Here is a 26,164-nt window from a genome sequence, read left to right as displayed (position 1 = left end):
TTGTCATCATTTGCATAAGAAATTTATCTCAATGAGTAGCTAATTGGGAAATTGTGACATGCCTTCTTCGGTACGCTCGGTGTTCCTCCTCTCCCCAGGCTCTCTCTATCTCTCTCTCTCTCTCTCTCTTTCGGGTTCCCCCAACCGCCCCTAAGCGTACAAAAGGGCTGCGCAAATCCGTGGCCCGTTAGTTTTATTGCACTAATCCTTGAACTAATTTAGAGGCAAAGTGAAGATGAACGAAGCGCTGATGCCGAGAGTCTTGGCATTTTAAAATTAAGTGTAGGCATATTGGTTTACAGCATGCAAGCCATATGATTAGATCTGGCTGAGTAATAAATTTTGAATTCAGGAAAAAAGTGATTAAAGATTTTAGCAGCAACCGTCTGTAAAACGGGGAATAATTCTTAGCAAAGTCGTCAAACTAAAAAAAAAAAACTAAACTATGTTTAAGCCATTGATCTGCTTTTACTGTAACATATAGCCATTTGTATTAGCTGTAATATAATCAGACTTTGTTTTAAAGGAATATAGTTAGGGACCTCCAGAAGACTATCATGTAAGCTGGCTCTATTCGTGTGTACCGCTGTGTAGAGAGTATGGCAATCAGCGTTTGACTAACTAATTGCGTATACGCTATGCTCTCTGCCATATCATAGACGGTTTAATTTAGACACACACACATACAGAGAGATGCACACACACACACACACACACACACACACACACACACACTCACAGAGAGTGCCACATTCATGGCCACAAACTGAATTGGCTAACTGAGCTCATTAGCAGCCGCTGTCAGGTTCCATATTCCCTCCCGTGCATCCCTGCATGCATCTCTGTATCTGTGTAGAAGGCCTGTCATACACATCGGCCCTATCCAATTACCTATTCGATAATGTGAGGCAAACCAAATGAAATTAATTGCACATTTTAATTGACAACGCATCAAATCAATTTGCATGCCAGTCAGTCAGTCCGCCACCAGACAACGATTAATGAATGAGCGAATGAATGGAATGTGGCCTGTGGGCGAAATCGAAATGCAACCAGAATGAGCTGTGCGGTCTGGGTGCCGTTCTTTGGCCCCCTCCGATTGGCCCTTTACGCATCTATAATGAGGCAGGTGCGCATTTTGTGTTGCTCCTTGACGGCCAATAAATAATTCTAGGTGTGCGTCAGGTCGCGCTAATCTCGTGTATATTATTTGTAGGCCAACCACACAGATATCTGCCCCCCCACGCCCCTGGCTAAATATCTTTTAGAAACCCTTTTAGGGGTGGGGAGGCATTGGGGGAGGTGATAATAATTTTGGTATTTCTGGGCCAATTGATTTGGCTCACATTATTTCTGCGATTGCTGAGCCAAATAAATGTGAGTGTTTAATTTCATATTCAGCTGACAATTAAAGTATTTAATTGTGCATATATTAGTCGTCCTTGCCACATTGACATTGGGTTTGTATTAATTAACTATTTAGAAAACACTGAAACACTTTTAGACATTCTTTGCTTTTTTTTTCGACACCTAATTGAGGAGATTTGCATAAATTAAGTAACTGGAAAAAAAGGTAAAAAATTAATAATATGAAATTAAAATACACAATATAAAGGCAATCTGGAGAACAAATCGTTTCAGAGCAAATAAGGGTAATTGTTGATTTTAAATTCCGTATTGGTTATGTTAATGTGATATTTTAATATTATGTAGAGATAGCAACTGGAGATAGTTGTTTTATTTATCAGAAATATTTGAATAAACATATTTATAATATTATGTTCGATCCACTAACCTGCAGATCTTCTTTTCAGCAGACTTACAAATAAATTGTGGAAATGTGGTGTTCAGCGGTTTGTCTGGTTCTACATGCTCTTTTTTTTTTTTTCTATTTGTGCAAATTAAATTTAAAATCGGTTGCAAAATTTATATTTCAATTTATATATTTTTTCAGAGGATTTTTGCAAACAATTTGGTGGGTGGGGGGGGAAATGACAAATGAATTTATAACGAACCGACATGGTATTGGAATTTTCGCAAATGTTGAACAAGTTATTTGGTTATTCCATTTTTCGCATTTTCATTATAATTTCACTGCTATGTTGGTCAAGAGTTCAATTAGTTAAAGTCACAGGCGCACGAATATATTCATTTACACTTTTTGCCTTTCCTACTGTTAAGTGTCACTTGCAATGAACATTTTCCACACTTCGAGGGTATTTTAAAATTAATTATAATTGCACACACGGGCAAAAACCAAAAAAAACGAGAAGGAGAAAAATGCAAACATCACCAAATGAGAAAATTAAACAGAAACCAGCAACAGAACAGCATCAACATCAACAACAACAAACTGAAATTTAAGTTTGCGGTGTCAGCAAATGTAACAAGTTGGAATGCTATGGTGGAGTGCCTCGATATGAAAATACTCCTTAAAAATGCCATTATAATAAATATATTTAAATATTTGATTTGTTTTGATTGAAACGCAGCATCAGCTTAGACGCTGGTATATGTATACATATAGGGTATGGCGATCAATAGTCTAGAACTTTATTTTCGTGGATAAATTACTCTGCATGCCAAAACTCTGCTCTCCGTTCTGCTCGAGCACAACATAGCCTTTGACCTATAATAGTACCTTCTGCAAAGAAGGTGAAGGTAATGTGTAATGAGTGGGCGATGGAAAATGGCGAAGGATTGGGTCAGGTCAGTGGAGCTGTGTGGGATGTGGGATGGAGCTGACCTCTTTCACTGCAGCACACAATTCAACGCACGGCCACATGATTAATACTTGATTAAGGTTGGGACTATATGTATATATATATGTATATAAATGAATTGGTATTTTTTATTGTATACACCTGAGTATATGTGCGTGCATCCATGCGTGTGCGTGTGTGGGTGACAAAGTTGTGGGGAAACGCTTAAAGTTTTGCGGACATCGCCTAAGATGTAGTTTACCTCTCGCCCCTCTCTCTCGCTCCAACTCTGCCTGCCTCTAACTCGTCTCTCGTCTCTTTCTAATTTCTGCTTCTCCTTCTGCATGCTACTTCTCTCCCTTTCTGCCCCTTGTGTGCAACAAACTTGAGAAGCTCTTGAGGTAGCAGCAGCAGCAGCCGCAATAACAGCACCATCAGAAAATTGCACTTACAGGACTGCGTGTGTGTGTGTGTGTGTGTGCCTCTGTGCGAGTGTGGGTTTTGTGCATTTTAATGCCCTTGTATGCGTGCATGTAATTTATGTTTTTCAACTTAATTAAAGTTAATTTTTAATGCTGCCACGGCGGGCGACAGGTTTCTGGTCTCTCTGTGGCCATGAGGGCGTGACAAGTGCATCAAAGGCGCCCGCAAACATTTTAACACCACTCGCCGTTTTCATGCTGGTGACATTAAACAGCTGCAACTGCAACATCAGAGGCAACATCGAGACTGGGGCAGTATCAAAGGCAGAGCGTGGATGCATCAGTGGATGCCACAGCATCAGCAGCAGGAACTTTTGTCATGCAATGAGGTCAACAATGGACACGGAATACGTACGTACTATATATGTATGTACATACGAGTATATGCTATAATTTTGCACTTATCCGCCGTTTTTTCTTGCTGCTCACTTTCAGCTGTTTAAAAAAAATGCCAATTAAATGCATGTTGCTGATTGCATCGCTCGTATGAAAAAAAAAATAGGGTAAGGAAAACACTCGAAACACGCACCAAAACCTGCAAATAGCACATAAGTTAATTGTTATAAATTACAAATGGCAACAAGAGCGAATAAATATCATCAGCAGCCACGTGCCATCCCAGTAGGGGGGGAGCACCAACAGCTGCAAAAAATGCATAGAGTAGAGCTAAGGAATACCCCTCGAAAGTTGTTCAATGGCCACGCTTTGCCGGAGACACCCACAACAGAGACTCAGATATGGCTTGAGCCAGCATTCTTCTGCCTGATACACAAAAAGAGTTAATTAGAATTTGTGTACTTCTCTGACATGTCCTTAAAGCACTGTGGAATGTTTGTTATTGTAGGTTTTGAGTCAGTCACGTGTGTTTATATATTTATATTTTCACAGGCAAATCAATCTCAGTTGTTGTTTATTTTTCATAGCAAAGGCAAACAAACACAAATGCATATACGAGTATGTATAGTATGTATGTATGTATGACTCAAACATCGTCCGTGTAGGGGGAAATGCTGTCAAAGCTCAGTGGGCAATGGCTATGCATGATTTGTTCGCAGTTCTCCTCGCGCAGATGCGGCATATGACGCTTTTCGTGTTCGTCCAGGCTGAAATGGTATTTGGTGTAGATTGGTGTAGAAAATAGTTATTTATAATCAGAAGAAGTCTGCGACTTACGTAAAGACATATTTTAAAAGCTTAAAGAGAAATCCCTGACCATGATCCCCGGCCAGAGCGGTGCAATATGCCTTCAGTACACACGCCCGCCCATCGAAGCCACTTCGATCGATTAGCTCGTGGAGCAGCTCGTAGGTGTCCCTTCTGAAGGGTCGATTCTCGTATTTAACCAGCACCGGGGTATTGGCACGAAAGCCATAGCCATGCGCCCACACAGTGGGCGAGGCGATCACATTGTTCTTGGCATTCACGCGAAACTTTAAAAAGGGGAAAGGGGATTTCTGTATAAGCAACTGGCGATTTGCCTGTTCAATTGTTACCCACAAATATGCGTGTGGTTTCTATGATATCCAGATATCGCTTGGCACGACTGTGTGCTATGGTAGCATTATGTTCCAGTCCCGCGGCAAGGCAGAGAAAGGTGACAAGTAGACTCAGCCGCAGCGTGCACATTGTAACCGATGTAAGAACTGAACTAACGTGGGGAACCTGAGAGCCCAAGAACTAAAAAGGGAACTGTCTGCCCCTCAGCCAGTAGTTATCACGAAGGTGCTAATAGGAAGGGCTTTGGCTGAACACTCTCTCTCTCGCTCTCTGTCTCCCTCTCTTGCACTCACCTGAATATCAATTTGAGAAGCTTGAAGAGCATGCCGCTCTTCTGCTCCGACTTGTCCACATCCAGCACAGCCGTGCAGAAGGATTTCAGCATACAGGCCCGACCATCAAAGCCATGTCTGAAGAGGGGAACGAAACGAATTACAACGAATCAACTAACCAACTAACTGACCAAAAGAACTTACCCATCCAGAGCTGTCTCTAGTTTCGAGAATAAATCCCGCTTGAAGAGGCGCAAGAAGACGGCATTGTCCTTCTTTTGGTCCTCGATTGACGGAAAGGGATAATTGGTGCGGAAGCCATAGCCATAGGCGTACAGCGTATTGATTGTGAGCAGAGTGTTCTTGCCATTGGTGCGCCACTGCAAAGCATACAACAAAGAAGGCAACTCGTATGATTGGGGGGCCAATTAAAAGTGGGATTCCTGTTCACAGAGTGAAGAACCAAACGCACCGACATACGGGATCCCTTGCTGAACTGGAGATATCGCTTGCCACGTCGCAGTATCCTCGTCTCATTGTTGGTCGGCAGCAGCAGGCTGGCACTGGCACTGGAACTGGAGTCGGGTTGCGAGTTGTCATAATGCATGTCAAAGGTGTTCTCGTTGTGGGTGCTGGGGTTGGACCTGGTCAGGGAGGAGGCTTCAGCAAGCCCATCAAAATTGTCAACATTGTGACTGACAGCGGAGCAGGTTGAAAACTGTAGAAGGATGGGCACTACGAGCTGCAGCATCAGCACTGTTGCTGCTGCTGTTGCGGCAGACCATGCTGACAGATGCGTCATGGATATAGATTTGATTGGGCTGCTCTGTAGCACTAATTAATACTATCGATGGCTGGTCGAATTTCTGTGAAATATCTTCTTCACTTTGGCTTTTATTTCAATTTAATCGCTGCTCACATTTCTACTTCGAGACCCGCTTCAGTTCAGTTACTCCAGGCTACTGATAAAAGCTCCGATATATTTAATCTGTTCGACAAAAATACAAAAACCAGAATGGGAATCAGCAGCCAGTTGGCTGGGGAGACCATTCAAACAAACAAACGAAGAAAGAACGTGAAGTATTCTTTGTGTTTATTGGTGGCGTTGCTTATTTATTTATTGCTCCATGTGGCTACCGTGGTGACATCTCGTGTCTTCTCCATTTATGTCTGCACCCTCCACACTCCTACTGTTTTGTTCTGATTTGGAATTCTAGTGCTGGACATGACATTTACTTGTTAACACTTTTTTTATCCATCTTTCCTGGCGATGCTGCTGCTGCTGTTGCTGACGCTTGTTGACGTCCACAATTTTCCCCGTTTACCAGCTTAAATGGGGCCAAAGCAGCGCTGAGGGCTGTAGATGATAGAAAAAAAAAAAGGTGTGAACTCTTTGTAGTACATCCCACTTAGACTTGAAGCTGGTGCCTTTTTGCTTCTTTTATATTTTATGTGGTGAATAAATTTGCAGATTTAAACTGCACATGGAACATGATTACCCTGATTACCCGCTAATGTTGGTTTCTGGTCTTTAGTTATTTTATTCCATATAATTCAAGCAAAATATTAATAATTTCCTTATGGGGTTTACTAATTTTACGCACCAAATTAACACAGATTAATCAGCCAAATATTCTAATAGCTGACCAGCAGAATGCAATAAAAATCGTTATATTCCTAAATTTTATTTTTATTGACTAAATTCTATTTCTCTCCTATTTCAGACATCTCTAAACTCATTTTTCATAGAGCAACAGCAACAGCAACAGCAGCAGCAGCATCATCATTAAAATGCAATCCCTCAGACTCGGATTTCGTCTATTGGGCGATTAATGCGTAGCCATATTTCCGAAAGCCACAAAATGCTGCAGTCCTTGGGCAATAGTCGTTAAAATGTTACCCCACACCCACACTCGAGCACAGCAATGTTGAGAAATCTTTCAAGTCTGTTGATTGAATAAAACTTTTGGCAGCTCCTCGGCAAGGAAAAAGCCAAACAAAGTTTGCCAAACGTATTTTTATTTCTTTTCAATTAAAGTCCGTCAGGAGCCGGCATGATAATGATGGGGAGCAGGAGGTGCCAACACAACTGACACACACATCAGTCAGCCGAAGAGACGCCGCACAGACAACATCAATTCCATTCCCCGGGGCGGCGGCAGCAGCAGAAAGAAGCAGCTGTGACAATGGAGATGGGAGGATGGGCAGGTGAAGCCAAGCTGCAGCTGAGAAAAAGATATATGAAGTGCCATTTTTTAACAGGGCTCAACAAGTGCTCCAGTGCCCACTCCCAGACAGAGGCCGGGCGGAGTGGAAACTTAAGAATAATTTGATGGGCAACATTTTTAAGTATCGGACAATTTATTGGGCATAATAATTTTTCGGTGGCGTTGTGTATTTGCCAAAGGCCAATTCCAGTAGCGAAAAGTGACAGTCGTACTGGGCGGCGCAGTCATCGTTATGGGCCTGCCGATATGCCTTATCATAGTGCACAATATCCGAGTTCTCATGCAGTTCCCGTGTGAATATTCTCTGCTTCGGTAAGCTACAAAAACGAATTTAATTTAGTTGAATCGGATTTAATTTTTGGGGTTTATTTTACCTGAATATCGTGCGCAGCATCTCGCCGACCATGTTCAGCTTTGTGCGCTGAAAGTACTGACGGCTCTCGCAGAGGGTACGCAAGACGCAATCACGGCCATTGTAGCCCATGCTGTAATATGTGAAAATGTTAAAAATATCAATTAGCTATAGCTTAAAGATTAAACAGGGAAGAAAGTAAAGGTGCACAGCGAGGTAAAAAAATATACAGAAAAAGTATACGGTTTCGCCCTTACTTATCCACAATTGTCTCAATCTTCTGATAGATGATGCTACGGGAGCGTCGTCTCAGGACAGCCGGTGACACGGGATGCGTGGCGAAGCCATGCAAATTTTGCAACACCCATGTGGTGTTGGGCAAATCGTAGGCCACGCCCCAGTTGATGCCGAAACTGTTGTATGCATAGTAGGGATTACCGATGAGGCCCACCGTGAAGCAGACAGCAACCTGACCAGGGGGAACAAAGTAACAAACTGTTGTTGGTGGATGCATGTACATGCATGTATGTGCATATGGATGGAGAGATGGGAATGGCACATACGGAAAAGGAGGAGCCCTCGGGAAAGCTGAGATAACGCTTCGGACGACTGAGTGCTCGCCGCCAGCGTTGGTGCTGCAACAGCTGAGAGGATGGGCTGCTGCTGTTGCTGCTGCTGTTGCTGCTGGATGGAGTCGGGTTGTCTGCCGTGTCTGCTGCACGTTCCATCATAGTCATCAATGTTGGCGGCGGCCATAAATCATGGGTGACATTGGCAGGAGTCAGCGTAGGAGCCGGCCATGGACCCAGAGCAATTGTGGAGGGCGTTGCATTTGTCGTTGCAATTAAATCGTAAATCAAAAACTTTGCAACAATTAAACGATAATTAAACAATGCGGAGTGCGCGTAAATCATGACAAAGCTACGTAGCACGTGCCGTTTTCCTTGCAGCTCAAAAAGCGACTGAAAACTGCACTCAAGCCAGAGACAGACATGGACAGAGAGACGGAGACAGCGACAGAGACAGAGACAAGGAGAAGCTGCGCCCTGGCAGTGGAAGTAAAATTGGCAAAGTGCAAATGTGTCAATTGTCAGTTAACGTTTAGAATGCTCGCTCTTGCAGACACTTGCAGCAGTCACGTTTACAATAAACACAGACACCGACACACAGAGCGGGTGCGAAGGCCTTCCTGCTGTTGTGTGTTTGGGCTGGCGACAGGAAGGCCCCCAAACGCAAGCCCAAACCCAAACCCACGCCCAGGCCCAGGCATGTGCAGCACCTTAATTGAATTGCCTGCACCTGTCGATGCCATGCAAAAGGTCGAACTGCCTGTGTACGGCGCGATGCGATGACAAAGATCGATGGCCGTGGCAGGGAATTGAGTTGCTTGCAATGGCGTTTCATATTTGCTAACTGAGTTGCCAACATTCCATATAAGTATAAGCCATTGCTTCATAATAAACTGGATTGGCTTATGCACTGAGAAACTCGACTTGCTGGCTTGGATTTCCAAGCTGCAAACGAGGCAATACTTTTATTTTATTTTAAATGTAAATATATTGCTCACAAAAGTAATTACAGATCTTCAGGCAGGAATATAAGCTTAGTTTAAGGGGCATATGTTTATAGAGTGATTGGAAATTTCATTTGTATTTGTATGATTTTTATTCGTTTTGTTTTATGGAATTCCTGCGGATATTTTGGTTTTCATTGTCATATTCATTTCTCAGTGCATGTATGCATAAGTTTAGGTATGTATGTGTGTGTGTGTGTGTGTGTGTGTGTGTGTGATAGCATAAGTATGCTGTTTAATTTCCTAAGGAGATGCCATTTATAGCCTGGACAAACTTTTGCACCCTTCCCCAGCGAGTTGTGGCATTGCGGCTGTGCGACTGTCAACTTCAATGTTGTGGTCGTGAGATGCCGTGCTGGGCTGGGCTGGGCTGGGCTGGGGCGGCAGGCAGGCGCATAAACAAACAAACAAACAACTTCATTAACCCCATAGGGCATACATCCAATACACATATCCCACACACACACACCCCACCCACTCATATGTGTATGTATATACACATCGGATAGAGGCAATTGAGGCCAGGCCCCGCTTAGCTGACCCATTAGAGGGAAAAGCGCTCGCAAAGCAGAGGGAAAGAGCCAAAAGTCAGTGGGTAAAATTCGCAGTGGGGCAGGGGCCACGGACCACGGAGCAGGGCATCAATTGTGGGACGCTAAGCAAAGCAGACAATCGAAAAGCGAAACCAATCGAGGGAAAACAATCATGAAACACAAGACGAACACAAGACACCGAAATCCGAAATCCCAAATACGAAATCCTCGACACGTGAATCAAGGCGATGGGTGCCGTGTTAAGGTCAAAACCAAAGCCGGATGTGAATGCGGATGAGAATATGGATGAGGATGCGTATACGTATGAAGATGCGAATGACGATGGGACAATGTTTGGGGGGTAAAAGGCAAATATGGTAACTTTTTGACGACCACTTGAAGCTTAGCAGGGCTCTGAAATTGACGCTTAAATTCGAACAGGGCACAAGTCCTTTGATTACCATGACAATGCCTGTCACTGTCACTGTCTCTGACTCTGTATCTGAGTATCTGTGTATCTGTGAGCGGTTGTGCGGTTTGTGCGGGCGAACGGGCGAATGGGTGTGCCGTGCCGCTTCTTGATAAGACATTTTACAGATTGCAGATAGTTTAACATGGCCCAAAATATAGCCTCCCGCTCCTCTCCTCTCCTCGCCCCAATTATGGCCTAATTTGTTATGCATTTTTCGAGTTAAAGTTGCCCCAAAATAACCGCAGGAAGACAGACTCTGACTCTGATAGTCTCAACCCCTACGGATATTAAACTATTTCCGAAGCATACAAAAAGCCAATTTAAATGCTAATATAAAATACCAACATTTTATTATTATGCCAAGAGCACGCAGCCCCCTCTCTCTAGCAGTAGAGGGCGTGAGCAGGACAGCAGGCGGGTAGGGACAACGACCACTTCGGGTGCGAAGTTTTCTTGGTCGCACTGTGCGTGATAAGCCAAGTGGCTTGGCTGATTTTGGCACAGACACAGCACCGCCCCACACTCGCTGAGTGGAATATAAGAGGGGGGTGGTACGGGTCTGCCACTTGAAGCATGTAAAGTGCACACATATGATTTACACACTTATATATTCTATGTACACTTGTCCGTATATGTCGGTTCGATTCGGAAATATCCGACAGTAAAATAACTTTGGCTAATGATTTCTATGCTCAAAAAATCGAATGATGTTACATATTCTGGCTAACAAATAATGCTAGCTTTTTTAATTATATACGTATTTATTCAATGATTGAATGAATAGCCATATAGGACTGGGTAAATAGCTTTAACAGCTTTAAATATTTTTTATATAACTATTTTGCTTTATCCAAATATTAACTCACCCAAAGATCTATGCCAAAACAATTCAAATACAAAATCTGCAAACACAATTTGGTGATCATTTTCACACACACACACACAAAAACTTGAGATAATTTTGTGCCCTGAAACCTCATGTATGAGCAGAATTGCTGACCCGCACACTCACTTACCTGTCTATCATTGTCTCCAGTCGACTGTAGAGCTCACGTCGATGTCTGCGTTTGATTTGCGCTTGGGCCGATTTCTTTGTGGTCCAGCCATGGGCATTCTGCAGTACCCATGTGACATTGGGCAGGTCCCAGGCAACGCCCCAATTGATGCCCAAACTGAGATACAGCAAGTTGGGGTTGCCGATAACACCGGTGGTCAGACAGACAGCAGCCTTAATGTTGTCACAAATACATATTTGATTTAATGTCCAAACTGCAAAGGTTTTTGGGGTTCGTTGACGTTGACTCACCGAAGCCGATGAACCCACGGGAAAGGCCACAAAGCGTTTGCCTCTCGAGAGTTTGCGCTGCGACAATGAACCAGCATGTGGTGTCAGTGGGTCTTCCTGTGCCAGCTGCAGCTCCAGCTCCAGCTCTAGCTGCTGTTCCAGCTCCCGTCCTTGGGTGATGGGTCCTGGCGGAGTCAGCGTGACATTGTTGACTTTGCTGGCTTCGTGACTTGTTGGTGAAAGCGGCAGCGGGGCAAACACATGCAGAGCATCGTTCTTGGACTGACTTTGGCATTGGCCCAAGAGCAATGCTGTGAGCAGTAGCTTCGGCCAAGTTGTAGACATTTTTCCAACTGATTTGAAGTTTTTGGCCATTGATTTCGACTGCCATCTGCTGTTTTTTTTCGTATCTCTTTGTTTTATCGTTCTATCAAAAATGCCAAGCTGTTAATTAAATTAGATCTCGCCAGCTGACCCCATTCCGCTGCTCGGCCGCGACTAATGTCTTGACCAAACATTGGCTTGCATTGCGGTCAAGCCATGATCCCGTCCAAATTGAACAGCCACGGAAATGGATCCGCTGTTCCATTCTGGAGTTTAGCGTCGATCTGGTGGCTCTTCGGCTATTTAGTTCTTCTATGGGCATCGCTGGGTTCGCTATGGAAAATCTAAATTGGTTGAGACTGATCCTCGCCAGCCTTCTGCTGGCTCTGGTCTGCGCGGAGTCAATGTCGAGGTCCAATGCCACGTCCAGCAGTCGCGTTACCTTTATGCACGAGAAGACCCATTTCCTGCACCGCCAGAAGCGTTGGCTCACCTTTGAACTGGGCGCGTCTCTAACGGTTAGATGAGTTAGCTTTGCCTTAAAAATAACAATTTATTTATGTTTTGCTTAAAGATTACAGCCAACTGTGCCAAGGCCATTCTGTCGACCATACCCAGAGGCATGATTTTCTTGGGTGAGGCCACGAGTATCTACGAGCTACCTGCGGCAGTTGAGGATTGGATACCCCGTCGTGTGGGTAAACCAAAAGTAAAACCAGCACCTGCACCACCACCGCCGCCACCGCCTCCTCCTCCTCCGCCGCCACCACCACCCCCGCCTTCGTCAGAATATGCTTTACAACCGCAAACTGTTGTTGTGCCCCTTAGTCCGACGGATCCCATACAGTCCTTCTACTTTGCCTATCCGGAAGGCATTCCCACACAGAACCGGCGCAAGTCCTTTGCCCATCAAATGCAGGCCGGCTGCCCGGCTTCGCATCTGGTCAAGGACGTGTATGGCACCTTCTACTGCCGGCCATCGGCCATGTCCCGACGCCTCAGACGTGAACTCCAGAGGAATGGAGCCAATGTGCTGAATGACAGTCACAGTCCGCACAGGATGCTCTTCGATATGGTCACTCTGATATCCACCATGTAAGCGCCATGCTCCATATGCAACCCTTTTCCACTCTCCCACTAACTGAATTTCCTTTGCCCTTTGGCAGGTATAATTACGAGCCGAATTACTGCATCATGCGGACGCTGTGCGAGGCCCGTCTTCTGCTGGCACCCCCGGGGCTGACGCTCTTCCACGATATATTCCGCATAATGCTGCGCCACGTACATCCGGAGATTGCCCATAAGCCGAAATATCGGGAGGCCTTCACCACCGGGCACTCGCTTCACGAATGCGCCAGTCTGTATGGGCCGCATTGTCGTCAAAGTTTTTTGCTGCTCGTTACGGAACCGTTTCGGGAGAAAAATGCTGATTAAATAAAATCGAAATAAGGAAAACATATAAATGAATTTATTGAATACGGAATCAGGACTCCAGTTCATGGATTGTAAGGAAGCGTATTAAAATCGATATTTCCTCACATATTGGCAAAATAAATTTGGGTAATTTTTCCTGCATCAAAATGAAAGGAAATAAAAATACGGCACACATTTGTGACCGAAAAAAATTGTATTTTATTATGTGTCATGCCAAAAAGTGGAATCGAAATTAAGTAAATACCCAAAGTGACATTTTTATTGACACTATTTTCGACCATTTTTCGTGCCCTACAATGCAGAGTGGACTAAATATGGGTTCCCCATAAAAACATACAAAAGCATGTATGAATAAAGTTAAATTTAGTTTAAGCGAGTATATATATATATAGAGAGAGAGAGAGAGAGAGAGAGAGAGAGATAAACGCTTATTGAATGATTTTTATCTGATTATAAATTTGAGTAGTTGCAGGTGATTCAGTGACTGAGTGATCCAACTGAAAATGCAGTTGCCTTCATGCGCGCATTGCTGGATTTCTGGATTCCGTGCTGTATATTTCATAATTTGTATTATTTGTTTTTGACTTTACAGTGCTGACAATTGGACTGGAAGTGGAAACAAAACAACAGAATTTTACCCGCTGTTGACATAAAATTTACATGCTACTGCAATCAGTGTTGGCCGTATTGACAGGCGAACGACAGTAAGCGGAAGGGCAGTGCGGAAGGGAAAACCAAACCTGTTAAGAGCAGTCCCCTGTGTGCGAGGAGTTGGCAGATACCCGCTAATCAGGTCTATCAACATAGTACTTGAGCTAATAAGCCGATAACTGGCAGCACTGCACCACGAAACCAATTTAAAGCGGTCAATGAGTTTAGTTTCAAACGGAACGCGCTGCCGACAAAATGAGGCTCTCGACGACTTACCACTTCAATCTGCTGGCATTATATCTCCTGGCATTTGGTCGGGTGGAGGCCCAGACCCAGACAGAGGCACAGGCACAGCCACTGGCCCAATCACTGGCTCTGACAGATGCAAATGACACGCAGATGGAGGCCAAAGTTCTGCGTCGACACAAACGTTATCTGGCATTTCCGGAAGGGTCATCGGTATCGGTGTGAGTGTGTGTGTGTGTGTGGGTGTCAGGGATCTGCGACGGTTACTAATCTTTTGTGGGTGTGTGCAGGCGGCCATTTGCATGACGATCGGCATGATTGGCAATCCCGATGTGGACTTTCTCAGCTGGGCGGTCAACTGGGGCGTCGCCTACGATCTGCCCAATCGTGAGTGGGTTATCCAGCATGCCCATGGCCTGAACGCAACCCTATCGAAGGATATTATCAGGCGTCGCTCTCGACGTGCCTTCTACGACGAAGTTAAGTCCATCTTCAATAAGTGAGTATGCTGTATACTTCATGGATATCATTTGGTCTCATACTCTTCATTCAGCATGGGCTTTAATGGGCACTCATGTGTGGCTAGAGCTCTCTGCGAGAGTGCCAAGTACATGCTGCCCCAGGAACAGAAGGGCAACATGCTGCAGGAGCTCGTCCGCACCGTCTTTAGCATGCCCCCAACGCCAGTGGCTGGCCACGAGCCCCAGGCCCATCATCAGTACGATCGCATCTACCGCCGCTCCAAGCGAGCTTCAAGGGAGTGCGACGAAATCTATCCGGAATGCCAATTCTCCCTGCTGGCCCTGGCGCTGGGCAAATACATGGCCGCCACTACCACCAAGCTGAGTGCCTTTAATTTTATGTGAATAAACGCGATTTGGCTGAGACAATAAAACATTACTTTCGACTGATCAAATCAATGGTTCTACTAAAAGCGAATTTTGCCCTGAGTTTACTCATTTATTAATCCAATTAGGCACCGATTTCTACCATTTAGCCTACGTTTGATCTTCTGGCAGGATATGGTGGAATATATCCCAAGACCTTGACTCAGTTTCTCCTACTATTGCACATCACCACATTAAAAAGACAGTTTGGAATTTTTTTAAAACAAATTATTTCATTCTTCTTTATTTAATAACGCGTAACATTTATTTATATATTAATTGTTTTCTTTTTTATGTTTTGTTGTCGTTTTTTGTTTTTTAAATTGTTGTCAATTTTAGTGTTTTTCATTTGCAATTGTTGCTATTATTTCCTTTTGTTCTTGCATTTAGCATAGTTTTTTGTTTTTCATTTAGTGTCTTACATTTAAGTTTTGAATGCGTTCTTTTCATTTCCCTTCTTTTTGTTTTATTTTTAATTGTTTGTGTTAACATATTTTATTCTAGCATTTTTTGTTAATAATTTGTTGTTAAATTTTGTTTGTTTGTTAATTTTGATCAAGTTTTTCTTTTAGTATTTTAATTTTCAATTTTCAATTTTCTGCTTGGTGTCTGCGCCTGTGTGTAATTGTAGTTTGTAGTTGCGTGTGTGTTTTCTTTGGGTGTGTGTAATATGTTGGTTGTTTTTTTTTTGTTGTTGTTCAAGAGAGTTTTGAATATATATTTAATATATATATATGTATAGGTAGTATGTATATACTCGTATTCATATTTATGCATGTATTGTTAGGTATTCCTTTGTTTATGTGAAATGTAAATGCAACGTTTTACTTTTTAGATTTAATTTAATTGTTTGACACATTTATTTGAAATACTGATGCGCAAATGTTTCATTAACTTCGGGTTCGGTTTGCTGTTGCTGTTTGCTGTTGTCTTGCAGGGATTTTCTGCAGTGTTCGAAGTTGGCTTAATCTAAATTTATATCTAACATTGGTTTAGTTTTTTTTGTATTAGTTTTAGTTGAAAATATTTTACATACGTTTCCCTTCCTTCCATTCGCACCTTAGCCTACTTACGTTATGTGTTTCCATTAACTAAATTTTCAATTTAGTTAAGACTGATTCCTGGTGTAGAGAGTTTTAGTGAGCGCTCGGCACGCCTAACTAAAAGTCGATTCCACATATCTATGTATATATCTATGCTATATTTCATTTACCGGCTTCATTCACTGCGTATATGTATGCATATTTATTATTCATATATTTTTGGTTTTTGGCTTTTTCTTTTATTTCTGAGCAAATATTAGTTAGTTACATATGCCTTCTGCCGCCTTGGGCACTTTCGCTCGTATCTTTTACATTTAATTGTTGTGGTGTTGTTTTCCCCAGTGAGTTGCAAGACTTTTAAGATTTACCATTTTTTTGTTTGCTTTGTTTTAAGTTAAAAATCTTGATGCTAAAATTGATTTTTCGTATTTTTTGTTTTTGTTTTGTTTTGTTTTTTTGTTACCTTTCTTTTGCACTTGAACGAATCGAAAGTAAAATGTACAATGCACAAAATGTTGCAACGGAAGCGCTTACATCTAGCGGCACCTAACAGTTAATACAAAAAATATACATACCCGTGTATATATTGTATAGTATCTATATCTATATAAATACCCGTATATATATACGTACTCGTACTCGTATATGTATATAGTTGTTTATCGTTAATATACTCGAGTGGCTTACAGTTTATGAATTTATACATTTGATTTTCGTTTCCTGTTCGCACACGCACACACGCACATGCAAATGCCATTCACACAGATGCATAAATACAAACATTAGCTACTGGAGTACATTGATTTTAGGGTCTATGTGTGAGTGTGGGTGTTGTGTGTGTGTGTGGTAAGTGGTGTCTGGTGTGTCTGGTGCTGCTTGCAAAACTGTGAAGTTTTTTTTTTGGAAAATTCATCGAAAAACTCTACTGCTGAAAGTGGATGCTTGGAATGAAAAGTCCTCAAATATGTGTATGTAGGAGGGTGTACGTATTCCTATGAGTGTTTTTCTGTTCAGAAATATTTTACAAAAGTCGTGTCACTGTTCGTTTATACAGGAAAAAACATTTCAAATTCGTTTAATTGCATTTGCTGTCATTAATCATGCTGACGTTAGGGACATGAGATTTTCATTGCTGCTCGGACTTGAGTGTGCGTCTGATAGTATCTGTGTGTGTGTGTGTCGAAATTTGTTGTTTTGTTTTTTTTTTTTGCTTTCTTGTTTGCTGCTGTTGAAACCGTTTTTAATATAATTAATTTATGTGTTTGTGTTTTTACTTTACGCAAAATGGGCAAGCCAAATCGGATGAAACATTTTGTCATTTGTATGTACAAGACGAGCTTCGGTTGTGTTTGGTTCTAAGTAGGAGAAGTTATGAAGCTGATGCAGAATTCTAGAAAGGTTTAATTCATCTATTGTCAGGTACTTGATTAGTTGCTGGGGGGAACTGAAGAGTGGAGTGTCATGGAGAATGTGAAAGTGAGACAGTCGGATGTTGCCTAAAGTGTTATACGAGTGTGCTTCGATTTGGCTGCCAACTCTAAAAGTATGCAAATATTATGCGCTAAATGAATTTGCAGTGGCATTTGTGTGTTGTATCTGTAACTGTAACTGTGTAAGCGTGTTAGTGTGCGAGTGGGTGGTACAGTTTCTATATGCTGCTCATTGTTTGTGTGTTTGTGTGTCTGTGTGTTCATTTTAATCTTTTGATACGCATTTCTGCATTATCTACCAGCTCCACAGCGGCTTCCAATTGTTCTGAATTGTTCTGACTGTTGGGGTTTTTTTCTTTAGCAATACGCAGACTTTGATTCTTGTTGTGTTTGCTACAAAAGACGACCTTTGATTGGAAGACATACGATTTTATGTTTTTTGAATCTCAGGGTCAAGCCGCATATATATCAAATACGTCAATTTCTTTATTACACCATAAGTTTTTGTTTTGTTTTGTTGTGTTTTGTTTCTCATTTGCTTGCTTTAATATATTTCGTATAATAACTATTTCTTGTTTAACTAATTATGATTACTGTTTAGTGCTAAGTGTGTGTGGCCTTAAAAATTGTTTCTGGCTAAAATGAAACACGTTTGTGGTTCGAACGAATGCCCTTGGCGATGCACTCGTCGAGGAAATCTCTTGAGCAACTTTTGGCAGAACCAATGGGTAATTAAATCCACCAACTATTTTTAGTTTCCATGTTTATTTTCGCCAAGGGCTTTCCCTGTGCTTTATCTAAGTTTTTCCACTAACAATTTGTGTGTACACAATTTCGTTGTCTGCTTTAACTGTAATCGGAAAATGAATTGTACTGGAAATAAATTCTTGTTGCTTGCTGAATGATCGATCGATGATGGATCACCGATATTTTTATCTACATATATACGAGTATGTATGTATGTATGTATGTATGTATGTATACAAGAATGAAATGCTTTAACTGTGGCTATATTGCATCTGTGTTTTCATTTGCAGTGTGTGTATTGGTTTTGGATAGTTTTATTATATACAGAGATTGGTTTTGTTTTGCTTGCGTTTTTTCCTATTTAGTTAGTACTTAGCCACAATGTTAACTTCGAGCACCCTTCTGCAGGTTCCTAGCTTACTTGAGTAGTTGATTTGCTGCGCCTAATTATATATCTTCATGTATATATAATGTATGTATGTGTTTGCTCCACATCGGATCTGTCGAGTGCTTGGATGTGGAGACGCTTCAAAAATGTTCGTTTGCACTTAACTACTTCGTATATCATTTATGAGTATCATGTATAGATACAATAATTGTATATATTTTATATGTACTCTTTGCATTTCATTTCGTCTTGTTTGTGGCAGTATTTAAATTACATGGTTTCTTCTCATTTATACCTATTTGTTTTTGGTTTGTTTAAATTTTTCAAATTTCTTATTTTTTTTCTTTTGTATATCAAGCAGACTAAATATTTAGCTAGAAACCTAAAAGACTGTGAAAGCAAAAAAAAAAAACACATTTAAAAAGGCAAATTCAAAATGTTTGACATTATTAGCATAATTTACACTTAAACTGGATTTCTCGCGCGGTTTTTCGATAGCTAAATTTAATATATAATTAATTTATTAATTTATTAATTAATATTTCAATGAATCAATGAGCAAATGAACTGTACAATTACGAATCTGACTCACCGATACCGATCGGTCGATGGTCCGACTCAACGATTGACTGAATGATTGATTGATTGATTGAATTAACGATTGTTTGTCTGTCTGTTTGTTCGTGCGGTGAGTGTGTTTGTATGTGTTGTTCTCTGTCTCTCCTCCACACACACACACGCGGCACACACACACGCGCACTGAGCCAAACCTATTTGTTTATAACCTAAAAACACAACCAATGAGAGCATATACACGTCTATGTATTTGACTTTAATTCGATTTTGTCCTTCTTGTGTATCGTGTTCCTTCCAAACTCCTTTGCGTGTGCTGTGTTGTGTTTAGTTTTTTCATTATTCAGTAAAATGTGTTTAATTTATCTCTCTATTTATTTGGTTTTTGCTTTAGCGTGTCGATTTTCCCAAGTGAAACAATTTACAAAAATGGTTTTCGTTTTGAAATGAATTTTGCCTTAGTTCTCCTCTTGCCATGCACATATTAAATTTAAATATGCATTAATCTTTTTTAGGGTTTCATTAGTTAAATTTATTCACAGAAAAGTTACGCCATTTACTTGTCATTAGTTCTTTGATTTCTTCCTTTTTTTGTTTGCTTTATTGTTTATATACTTTAATAGTTGATTGTCTAAAACTATAACACACAAATTTGTTAAGCTTGAAAAAAATGCTTTAGCTTAAACACAGGAAAAAAAAGAACACCGAAACTGTTGGAATTATACAAATTTAAATAAATACAAAATGGTATAAAAGCAAATTCCACTACATACATTTTATTTTTGTATATATTTACAAGCACACACAAAAAATATCTTTTTTATTTACCCATTATATGTAATTAAAAAAAAAAAATGCCATTTTGCATAATGGTTGGGATTGGTTGAGTGCTCGACTTCAAACTATATATTTTTTATGGATTTTCTTCGAACATTTTCCATTTATTCCCAACTGCATTCCTCTGCTAGCAATTAGTTACTTTATTTATATCGTTTTTGCTGCCGCTGATGCTTTTTATTAGTGGTTATTCAGTTTTGCATTATATGTATGTATGTATACACATGCACATATATATACATATGTATGTATGTATACTTGTAGGTGTCGTCGTGTGTGGTGTTCTGTTTTCTATATATTTTTTTCAGACTTTTTATTATATGGTATTCTTTTCAAAACGGATGTCGAGACTTTTGTCAAACTGTTTTTTTCCCCCTTTTTTTTGTGTCCAATTTGCGTTGGCATTTGTGTATTTTTTTTCTTTTGGTTTTATTTATATTTTATAAGCTCAGTTTAATACTTTTAATATTTGATGCACAATTATAATGCCGAGTGTGTGGAGCTGATGTTTACTTTGTGTTAATTTAACTGTGTCGTGTGTTTTGTTGTTGCAGTTTTCTCTTAGTATCCACCGTTTAAATTTAAATGTGACTTTTTTTTAGCTTAATTTTTTTGCATTTGCATTTAAATACTTCAATTATGATATTTGTTGTTTATTTTATTAAATTTATGTTACGTTTAGTTTAATAGCTAAGTATTTAAAAAATGTTAACTGTTGATTTTTATGCACTTTACATTTAATACACCCAACTTGGCATTCTCTATTTAAATTTTTCTCATCGTTTTTAGTCACATATTCCTTTTTTTTTTTGTTTGCTTTGTTTTTTTTTTAATTTTTGGTTTGTTTTTGGTCATGAGCGACTTTGTTCATGTAATTTGAATAGTTTGTGATCAAGAAATTTCTTACATTTGGATGGAATCTTGATTTCCCTGAAAGCTGCACCATTTCTGTGACGTTTAGATTGGGAAAAGAGAATTCCTTGAGTCAGAACATGCTTACATCCGTGCATACATACTCGTACGTAATCGTACTCGTGCATAAAATATCTTTTAGCTCCCCAGTGTTGCACTCTCTCTCGGTTGGACAAACTGTGGCACAATCGTTTGCTTGGAAAACTATTTTAATTAATTCGCATTCACAAATGCTGAATATTTTCGATTAGGAATTTTAATTAAACTTTTGCCAGCCCACATTCGCACGCACACAATAATGCCTTGCTCTTCGTCCCGGCCTCCCGGCCTCACGGGCTGGTAGACGAGCCTGCCAGGGCGCACTGAGTTGCCGTTGTCGTTGTCGCGGCATTCTTGGCTAATAGTTTCTGCAGTTTTCATTTATGGTGGTTGCCAAGTTTTGTGTATTTTCTCGGATTGTGTGTGTTTTCGTTTTCGTTTACTTTTCGCTTTTTATTAACTGAAAATGCACACACATACACACTCAGAGCCTTATACAAATTCAAATTGCATTCCGTACTTAATTTGTTGCATGCCTCGCGGTATTGCCCCCAGTCCCACACAGCTCGGAGGCCGTTCGCATTTGGTTAATGTTTACTGTTCTTGTTGCTCTAGTGGCAAAAACTTTTGCAAAATCAATTAAAAATGCAGAAATCGTGGGGAGTGGGGCAAATAGCCAACCTTGTGGCAAGTTTCGTTGGCTCTGGCATTTAAATTGAAGGTGTTCTCTGTGTGGCACTTCAGAACGGCTATAGGAATTCCCAGAACCCGTTCAAAGTAATTAAAAAGTTTTATTTTAAATTGAACTTGCCAAAGGTTTGGAATGCTCCGCTGAATGCATAATGAGTCTACACTCCAGAGCCACAGCAGGTTAAAAACCCTGCCCCCTGAGGAGAATATAAAAAAGATTTGCTGCTGCAAATATAAATTGAATGGGAAACATAAATCCATCAAAATCCCATCAAACCGAACAGAAAAATGTGAAAATGGACTTTGTATACGTACTCGTATAATTCTTAATAATTTAATTGATTCAAAATGCTCCAAGTTATACAAACAAAGTGCTCAAAATACACCAATGGAATGGGTTTTAGTTATTACTCGTATTATTGTTGTTCCGTCTGTCTGTGAGAGTGTTTTTTTAATTGAAGTTGTTTTATACGATATATAGCACGAGTATTTGTTGGTAGTATGTGATTTTACTAGCAGCAAACCTATAAATACGCACTCTATATACCAAATACCTATATACTTGTATGTATATAATAGAGCTCGATATATAATAATATAAATATTTATGTGTGTGTGTTTAAATGTGGGAGTGTATGTTGTGTTGTGTCGATAGTACTCGTAAAAATGTGTGTGTTGCTTTAAAAATGTGTGATGTCTCGTTTCGAACAACATCCAACTAAATTTAGTTCAGAATTTCGCGCTTCTACGAACCGAGCTGCCTTGCGGCAGACTATCCGGAATTCGTTTTGTTATTTTATGCTCTTTAATGTTAGATTTTTAATTCACTTAATATTTATCTGCTTAGCTACGCTACAACTATGTACGACTTATTGGCTAATTAAATGTAGTGTTTATCATATTTAGTTTACTTATTTATGCTAAAAATAGTTTTGAATTTTATGCAATAATCATTTTAGCCATTCGACGTGTTTCTCTTTTGCTAAAAATAATGTGAAAAATATGCACAAATAAATAAACAATTAAAATTGATTTTCGCTTACAAATACATACACAAGTGCACACAGACACACACACACACACCCGCAGGCACCCACAATTACTCACTAACCCACACACAAAAGCTATCACACCGATACAGTCACACGCACACATTGAACACATACAGTCAGATTTGAATTTAAAATGCAATTTTAAAACATTTTCTCTTGTTTTGTTTTTGTTTTTGTTTATTTTTTTTTTTTTGGTTGTTTATGTTTTAGTTTTTGTTTCGATTTCCGTTTCCGTTTTGTGTGTGTTGTGTGAAACGCTAAAACTAAAAAATGTAACAAGGAACTTTTTGGCGCTCAAAAATACAATATAAATTACAAAACTCCATCCGCTTTTTACAACACTGGTAACCACACCCGTACCACTCCGACTTACTCCACTCGTACCACTCGTACGCGTACGCGTGCATCAGAAACTTACAGACTAAACTTCGTTTTGGCTGTGCTGGTCACTCGCGTCTTTGATCTTCTTTTGGTAGCCGTCCAGCACTGTCACGGTTAATCAACACTACAGCATCTTTGCATTACATTACATACATATTTTGATCAACTGCTCCAAAAACTGCTTGCACTCTAGCTATTCGATTGTGTGTTCAATTCATTTCGCAATGTTCGCTTCGCTTCGCTCTGTTCGGGGTTCCTACAATGGGCTCCATGAGGTTTCGTTTGGTGTTCCGTTGGCGTTGTTAACACTGGCAATAACACTGCCACTGTCATTGCTGCTGCTGTTGGTAGTGCTGTACAACGCTGATGAAATGCTCATGGTTTTGCTCATTATTTATTATCCACGATCATCATCGCGAGCGGCGAACAGGGTTCGCAACGAGCTGAGGATTAGATTCCACCAGCCGGCTGCGAACCCTAGCGGTCGCTATAAGGTGTTATCGCTGCCCATCTTGAGCAGCTCGAATTTCTTTTTGGCAATTTTCGAATAGAGTATATCAATCGGCTGCGACTGATCGTACAGACTAGGCGCTTGCAATATAATAAGCGCTGTTCCGACCACGCAAGCGATTGCGAAAATCCAAAGAAACATACGATCCAATACCATGGCAACGTACTTCCAATCCTCTTCCACCTGAAACATGAAGCATACACAAATATAATTGGGATAAGTAAGGTTTCAATTGCATTCAACGTATCTTCATTCACTATTCGAAAAAACTAATATAAAAACCCTTTTGATAAATCAAATTTAAATTTGCGGTTCCGCGGAATAAGGTTCAATTGGAAAGTTCCCAAAAGCAAACTGCTACGTTGGATATATTCCTGTTTGATGGCAGGACAAGCCACACTCTGCGAGTAAAGCCCCAAACAAATGGGAAAACTGCTGCGCTGTTGCAACCGCATGTAGCAAATTCGTACTATTTGCGCACAAACAACTCAATCACATCACTCAACTCAGCTACACTCCACAGAGCAGAGGAGGAATTGGATTGGCCTTCACCGCGCCTCGCCTTGCTTCTCCGGCATCCCTTTTGCAGCATCGCTGGCGGAAGCGGAACTGCCAGCGTCATTCTCGTTTACGATTTTTGATTAGAGAAAACGCAGGGCAATGTGATTTAACTGGTTTTGGTCGGTGGCTGTTGACTGGGCCGGGGTGTCGTGTCTGACCCTCCGACACTGGCTAATGCGGGCTATCAAGAGCAGACGCAAACACGAAGCCCAGTCAGAGGCAGAGGCAGACATGCTGCAGAATGGTTGTTCTGTTCTGGTGTAGTTCGTCTGGTAGTTTGCGTCGTGTTTGTCAGACAATGATTGCAACCGATTGGCAGTAGAAGGCGAGAAATTCAAGCGCACCGCACTCGCATGTTGCAGTCATCCCATGATGGGATGGGATGGGAGCGAGCGAGCGAGCGTTGTGGTAGAGTTTCCATGGATTATTACATTTTACTATTTGCATGGAAAATTAATTGCAACATGTTCATCCACAAAATCCAATCGCAACGATATTTGTGGCTTACAGATTTTAAGTTTGAAATTGAGACAGCGAGGAAGGGTCTGCCAAACACAAAAAAAATGTCGGAAACTTTAATTTTTGGATGAAATAATGGATATGCACTGATTGTAAATAAATATTACTAGATTCCCCTGGTACTTACACTCTCGAACTTATCCTTGTTCTTTACATGCTGGGCTATGAAGCGCGATCCCTCGATGGTCTTTTCCATTTCGCGGGCATAGGGCTTCTCGAACGTGGGACTGAGATCGGCGGCGGCAGCAGCAGCAGCGGCGGCCGCAGCAGCAGCATGTGCAGCTGCCGGACAGCAGCCAGGACTGAGATCGTTGAGGCCCGCTGGACTGAAGAGATCATCGTCGGCGCCTGGCAGTGGCAGTGAGGAGGCCAGCGGCGGTTCGCCAAAGCAATGGGCGCTAATTCCGCCCGCTGCGGCCAAATCGAAGCGATGGGAGGCGGGTAGTGCTACGGAAATGAGTAAGAGAACAGAGAAAGTGGTACTTATGAGTGGGGCAACGGCAATGGCAGCGGCAGCGGCAACGGCAACCTTAACAGCATTAGGCAAATAAAGTTGTAAATGCAATTTGTAACTTTTCTGCTTTGTCTTTGGCACAAAGTCCCCGAAGGAAGTGACTGGACAAAAGGACCCTCCAAGTCCCTAGTCCGAGTCCGAGTCCGAGTCGAACTCCAAGCGAGCACAGAAGCTGCACTGCAGCGCTACAATAAGGAAACTCAATAAATAGTTTTCAGCATTCTGTTTTCCATTTATTTCGCTGGGCCATTTCAAAGTTTCGGCGTTCTCCTTTTTGCTGCCAGTCGCCTTTTATTTCCCTTTTGAAAAACCACTTGGGCCGGTGGGCGGGCGGGGGTAGGGGCGAGGGCCAGTGACAGGAAATTGTTAAATTTGGTGAGCTTAAACTGGAGTTGCAGTTCAGGGCTTCGTTTCAGCTATGCTCTGTTTTATATCCCTGTTTTCGCGCTGGGAGAAAATCGTATTTTGTTTCAGTGGCAGAATCGTTTCGCGGCCAACTTCTAGCTGCACTCTAATGACTCATCTAAATGCTGTCAGTTGGCGGTGACTAAGTGATACGAAGCCAATTTTGAGAAACTTATAATTCGTCGCTGCTGAAGAAAGTTTTCGTTTGCCAGCGTCCTTGTGGATGCACTTGTTAATTGTCATAAATTATCCTTCGCCCACCCACACAGCATCATTATAAATAAAAGTGCTAGCTGTGTGTGTGTGTGTCTGAATGCATATAATTTCAATGTTGTGGTGCATATTTAAAATGGAATATAAACTGGCAGGTTGCAAGAGTTTAACGTTGCACGTTGCACGTTTCTTCTCGCTCCATGCACCGCTGGTAACGTGCCCACTAAAGCCAGTTGCAAACATGCATAAATTTCCAGGCGGCAGCAGAAGCAGCGACAAAGTTCCTACACAGAAAGTTTGCCTCAAGCAGAGCGAGAAAATAGAGGAAAACTTTTGCTTGTTTTCCGTAGGATTCCCTTTGACTGCCTTAGCAGGGGGGTTGAATATAATTGTTAAGAGTCTGGATGGGAT

The 26,164-nt window shown here is 41.3% G+C and overlaps 5 protein-coding genes across 5 annotated transcripts in view; 2 read left to right on the top strand and 3 right to left on the bottom strand.

Annotated features, from left to right (window-relative positions):
* Window positions 1-4,166: 4,166 nt before the first annotated feature.
* On the bottom strand, window positions 4,167-5,755 carry LOC111066973. Its single transcript, XM_022355958.2, is given in 6 exon segments — window positions 4,167-4,287; window positions 4,358-4,674; window positions 4,676-4,727; window positions 4,975-5,091; window positions 5,158-5,333; window positions 5,426-5,755. Coding segments are annotated over 6 exon segments (1,113 nt in total).
* A 1,559-nt stretch (window positions 5,756-7,314) lies between these two features.
* On the bottom strand, window positions 7,315-11,741 carry LOC111066965. Its single transcript, XM_041594957.1, has 6 exons — window positions 11,418-11,741; window positions 11,128-11,339; window positions 8,097-8,298; window positions 7,791-8,002; window positions 7,556-7,666; window positions 7,315-7,498 (listed from the first exon to the last, which is right to left on the bottom strand). Exons 1-6 carry the CDS (start codon window positions 11,739-11,741, stop codon window positions 7,315-7,317), a joined length of 1,245 nt encoding a protein of 414 aa, XP_041450891.1.
* Window positions 11,742-12,055: 314 nt separating this feature from the next.
* Window positions 12,056-13,319, top strand: LOC111065867 (F-box only protein 11). The gene is made up of 3 exons (XM_022354308.2): window positions 12,056-12,238; window positions 12,295-12,815; window positions 12,887-13,319. The coding sequence occupies exons 1-3, from the start codon at window positions 12,056-12,058 to the stop codon at window positions 13,152-13,154; spliced, it is 972 nt and encodes a 323-aa protein (XP_022210000.2). The 3' UTR covers window positions 13,155-13,319.
* Window positions 13,320-13,871: 552 nt separating this feature from the next.
* LOC111065858 lies at window positions 13,872-14,982 on the top strand. The gene is made up of 3 exons (XM_022354295.2): window positions 13,872-14,270; window positions 14,342-14,550; window positions 14,605-14,982. The coding sequence occupies exons 1-3, from the start codon at window positions 14,061-14,063 to the stop codon at window positions 14,915-14,917; spliced, it is 732 nt and encodes a 243-aa protein (XP_022209987.2). The 5' UTR covers window positions 13,872-14,060; the 3' UTR covers window positions 14,918-14,982.
* A 7,867-nt stretch (window positions 14,983-22,849) lies between these two features.
* Window positions 22,850-26,164, bottom strand: part of LOC111066397 (acetylcholine receptor subunit alpha-like 1) — a 52,296-nt gene continuing 48,981 nt past the window's right edge. Inside the window, exons 8-9 of the mRNA XM_022354970.2 lie at window positions 24,749-25,068; window positions 22,850-23,724 (exon numbers count right to left, since the gene is read on the bottom strand). Coding sequence (XP_022210662.1) covers window positions 23,518-23,724; window positions 24,749-25,068 — 527 coding nt within the window. The 3' untranslated portion in view covers window positions 22,850-23,517. The remainder of the gene's footprint in view (window positions 23,725-24,748; window positions 25,069-26,164) is intronic.

Source organism: Drosophila obscura, unplaced genomic scaffold, assembly GCF_018151105.1.
Source record: "Drosophila obscura isolate BZ-5 IFL unplaced genomic scaffold, ASM1815110v1 contig_4, whole genome shotgun sequence".
NCBI classification, from domain to species: domain Eukaryota; kingdom Metazoa; phylum Arthropoda; class Insecta; order Diptera; family Drosophilidae; genus Drosophila; species Drosophila obscura.
Note: the sequence above shows the minus strand (reverse complement) of the source record. Positions and strands in the feature narration are given on the sequence as shown.

What these genes read in the sequence shown, in the direction of transcription:
- LOC111066965 (XM_041594957.1), bottom strand. Translation starts at nt 11,741, where the DNA reads ATGTCTACAACTTGGCCGAAGCTACTGCTCACAGCATTGCTCTTGGGC. An exon ending in CCGAGGGCTCCTCCTTTTCC is followed by an intron (nt 8,003 to 8,096) that starts GTATGTGCCATT and finishes CCCCCTGGTCAG; the next exon opens with GTTGCTGTCTGCTTCACGGT. An exon ending in ATGCTGCGCACGATATTCAG is followed by an intron (nt 7,499 to 7,555) that starts GTAAAATAAACC and finishes TCGTTTTTGTAG; the next exon opens with CTTACCGAAGCAGAGAATAT.
- LOC111065867 (XM_022354308.2), top strand. Translation starts at nt 12,056, where the DNA reads ATGGAAAATCTAAATTGGTTGAGACTGATCCTCGCCAGCCTTCTGCTG. An exon ending in AACTGGGCGCGTCTCTAACG is followed by an intron (nt 12,239 to 12,294) that starts GTTAGATGAGTT and finishes TTTTGCTTAAAG; the next exon opens with ATTACAGCCAACTGTGCCAA. An exon ending in GTCACTCTGATATCCACCAT is followed by an intron (nt 12,816 to 12,886) that starts GTAAGCGCCATG and finishes GCCCTTTGGCAG; the next exon opens with GTATAATTACGAGCCGAATT.
- LOC111065858 (XM_022354295.2), top strand. Translation starts at nt 14,061, where the DNA reads ATGAGGCTCTCGACGACTTACCACTTCAATCTGCTGGCATTATATCTC. An exon ending in CGGAAGGGTCATCGGTATCG is followed by an intron (nt 14,271 to 14,341) that starts GTGTGAGTGTGT and finishes GGGTGTGTGCAG; the next exon opens with GCGGCCATTTGCATGACGAT. An exon ending in GTTAAGTCCATCTTCAATAA is followed by an intron (nt 14,551 to 14,604) that starts GTGAGTATGCTG and finishes CTCTTCATTCAG; the next exon opens with CATGGGCTTTAATGGGCACT.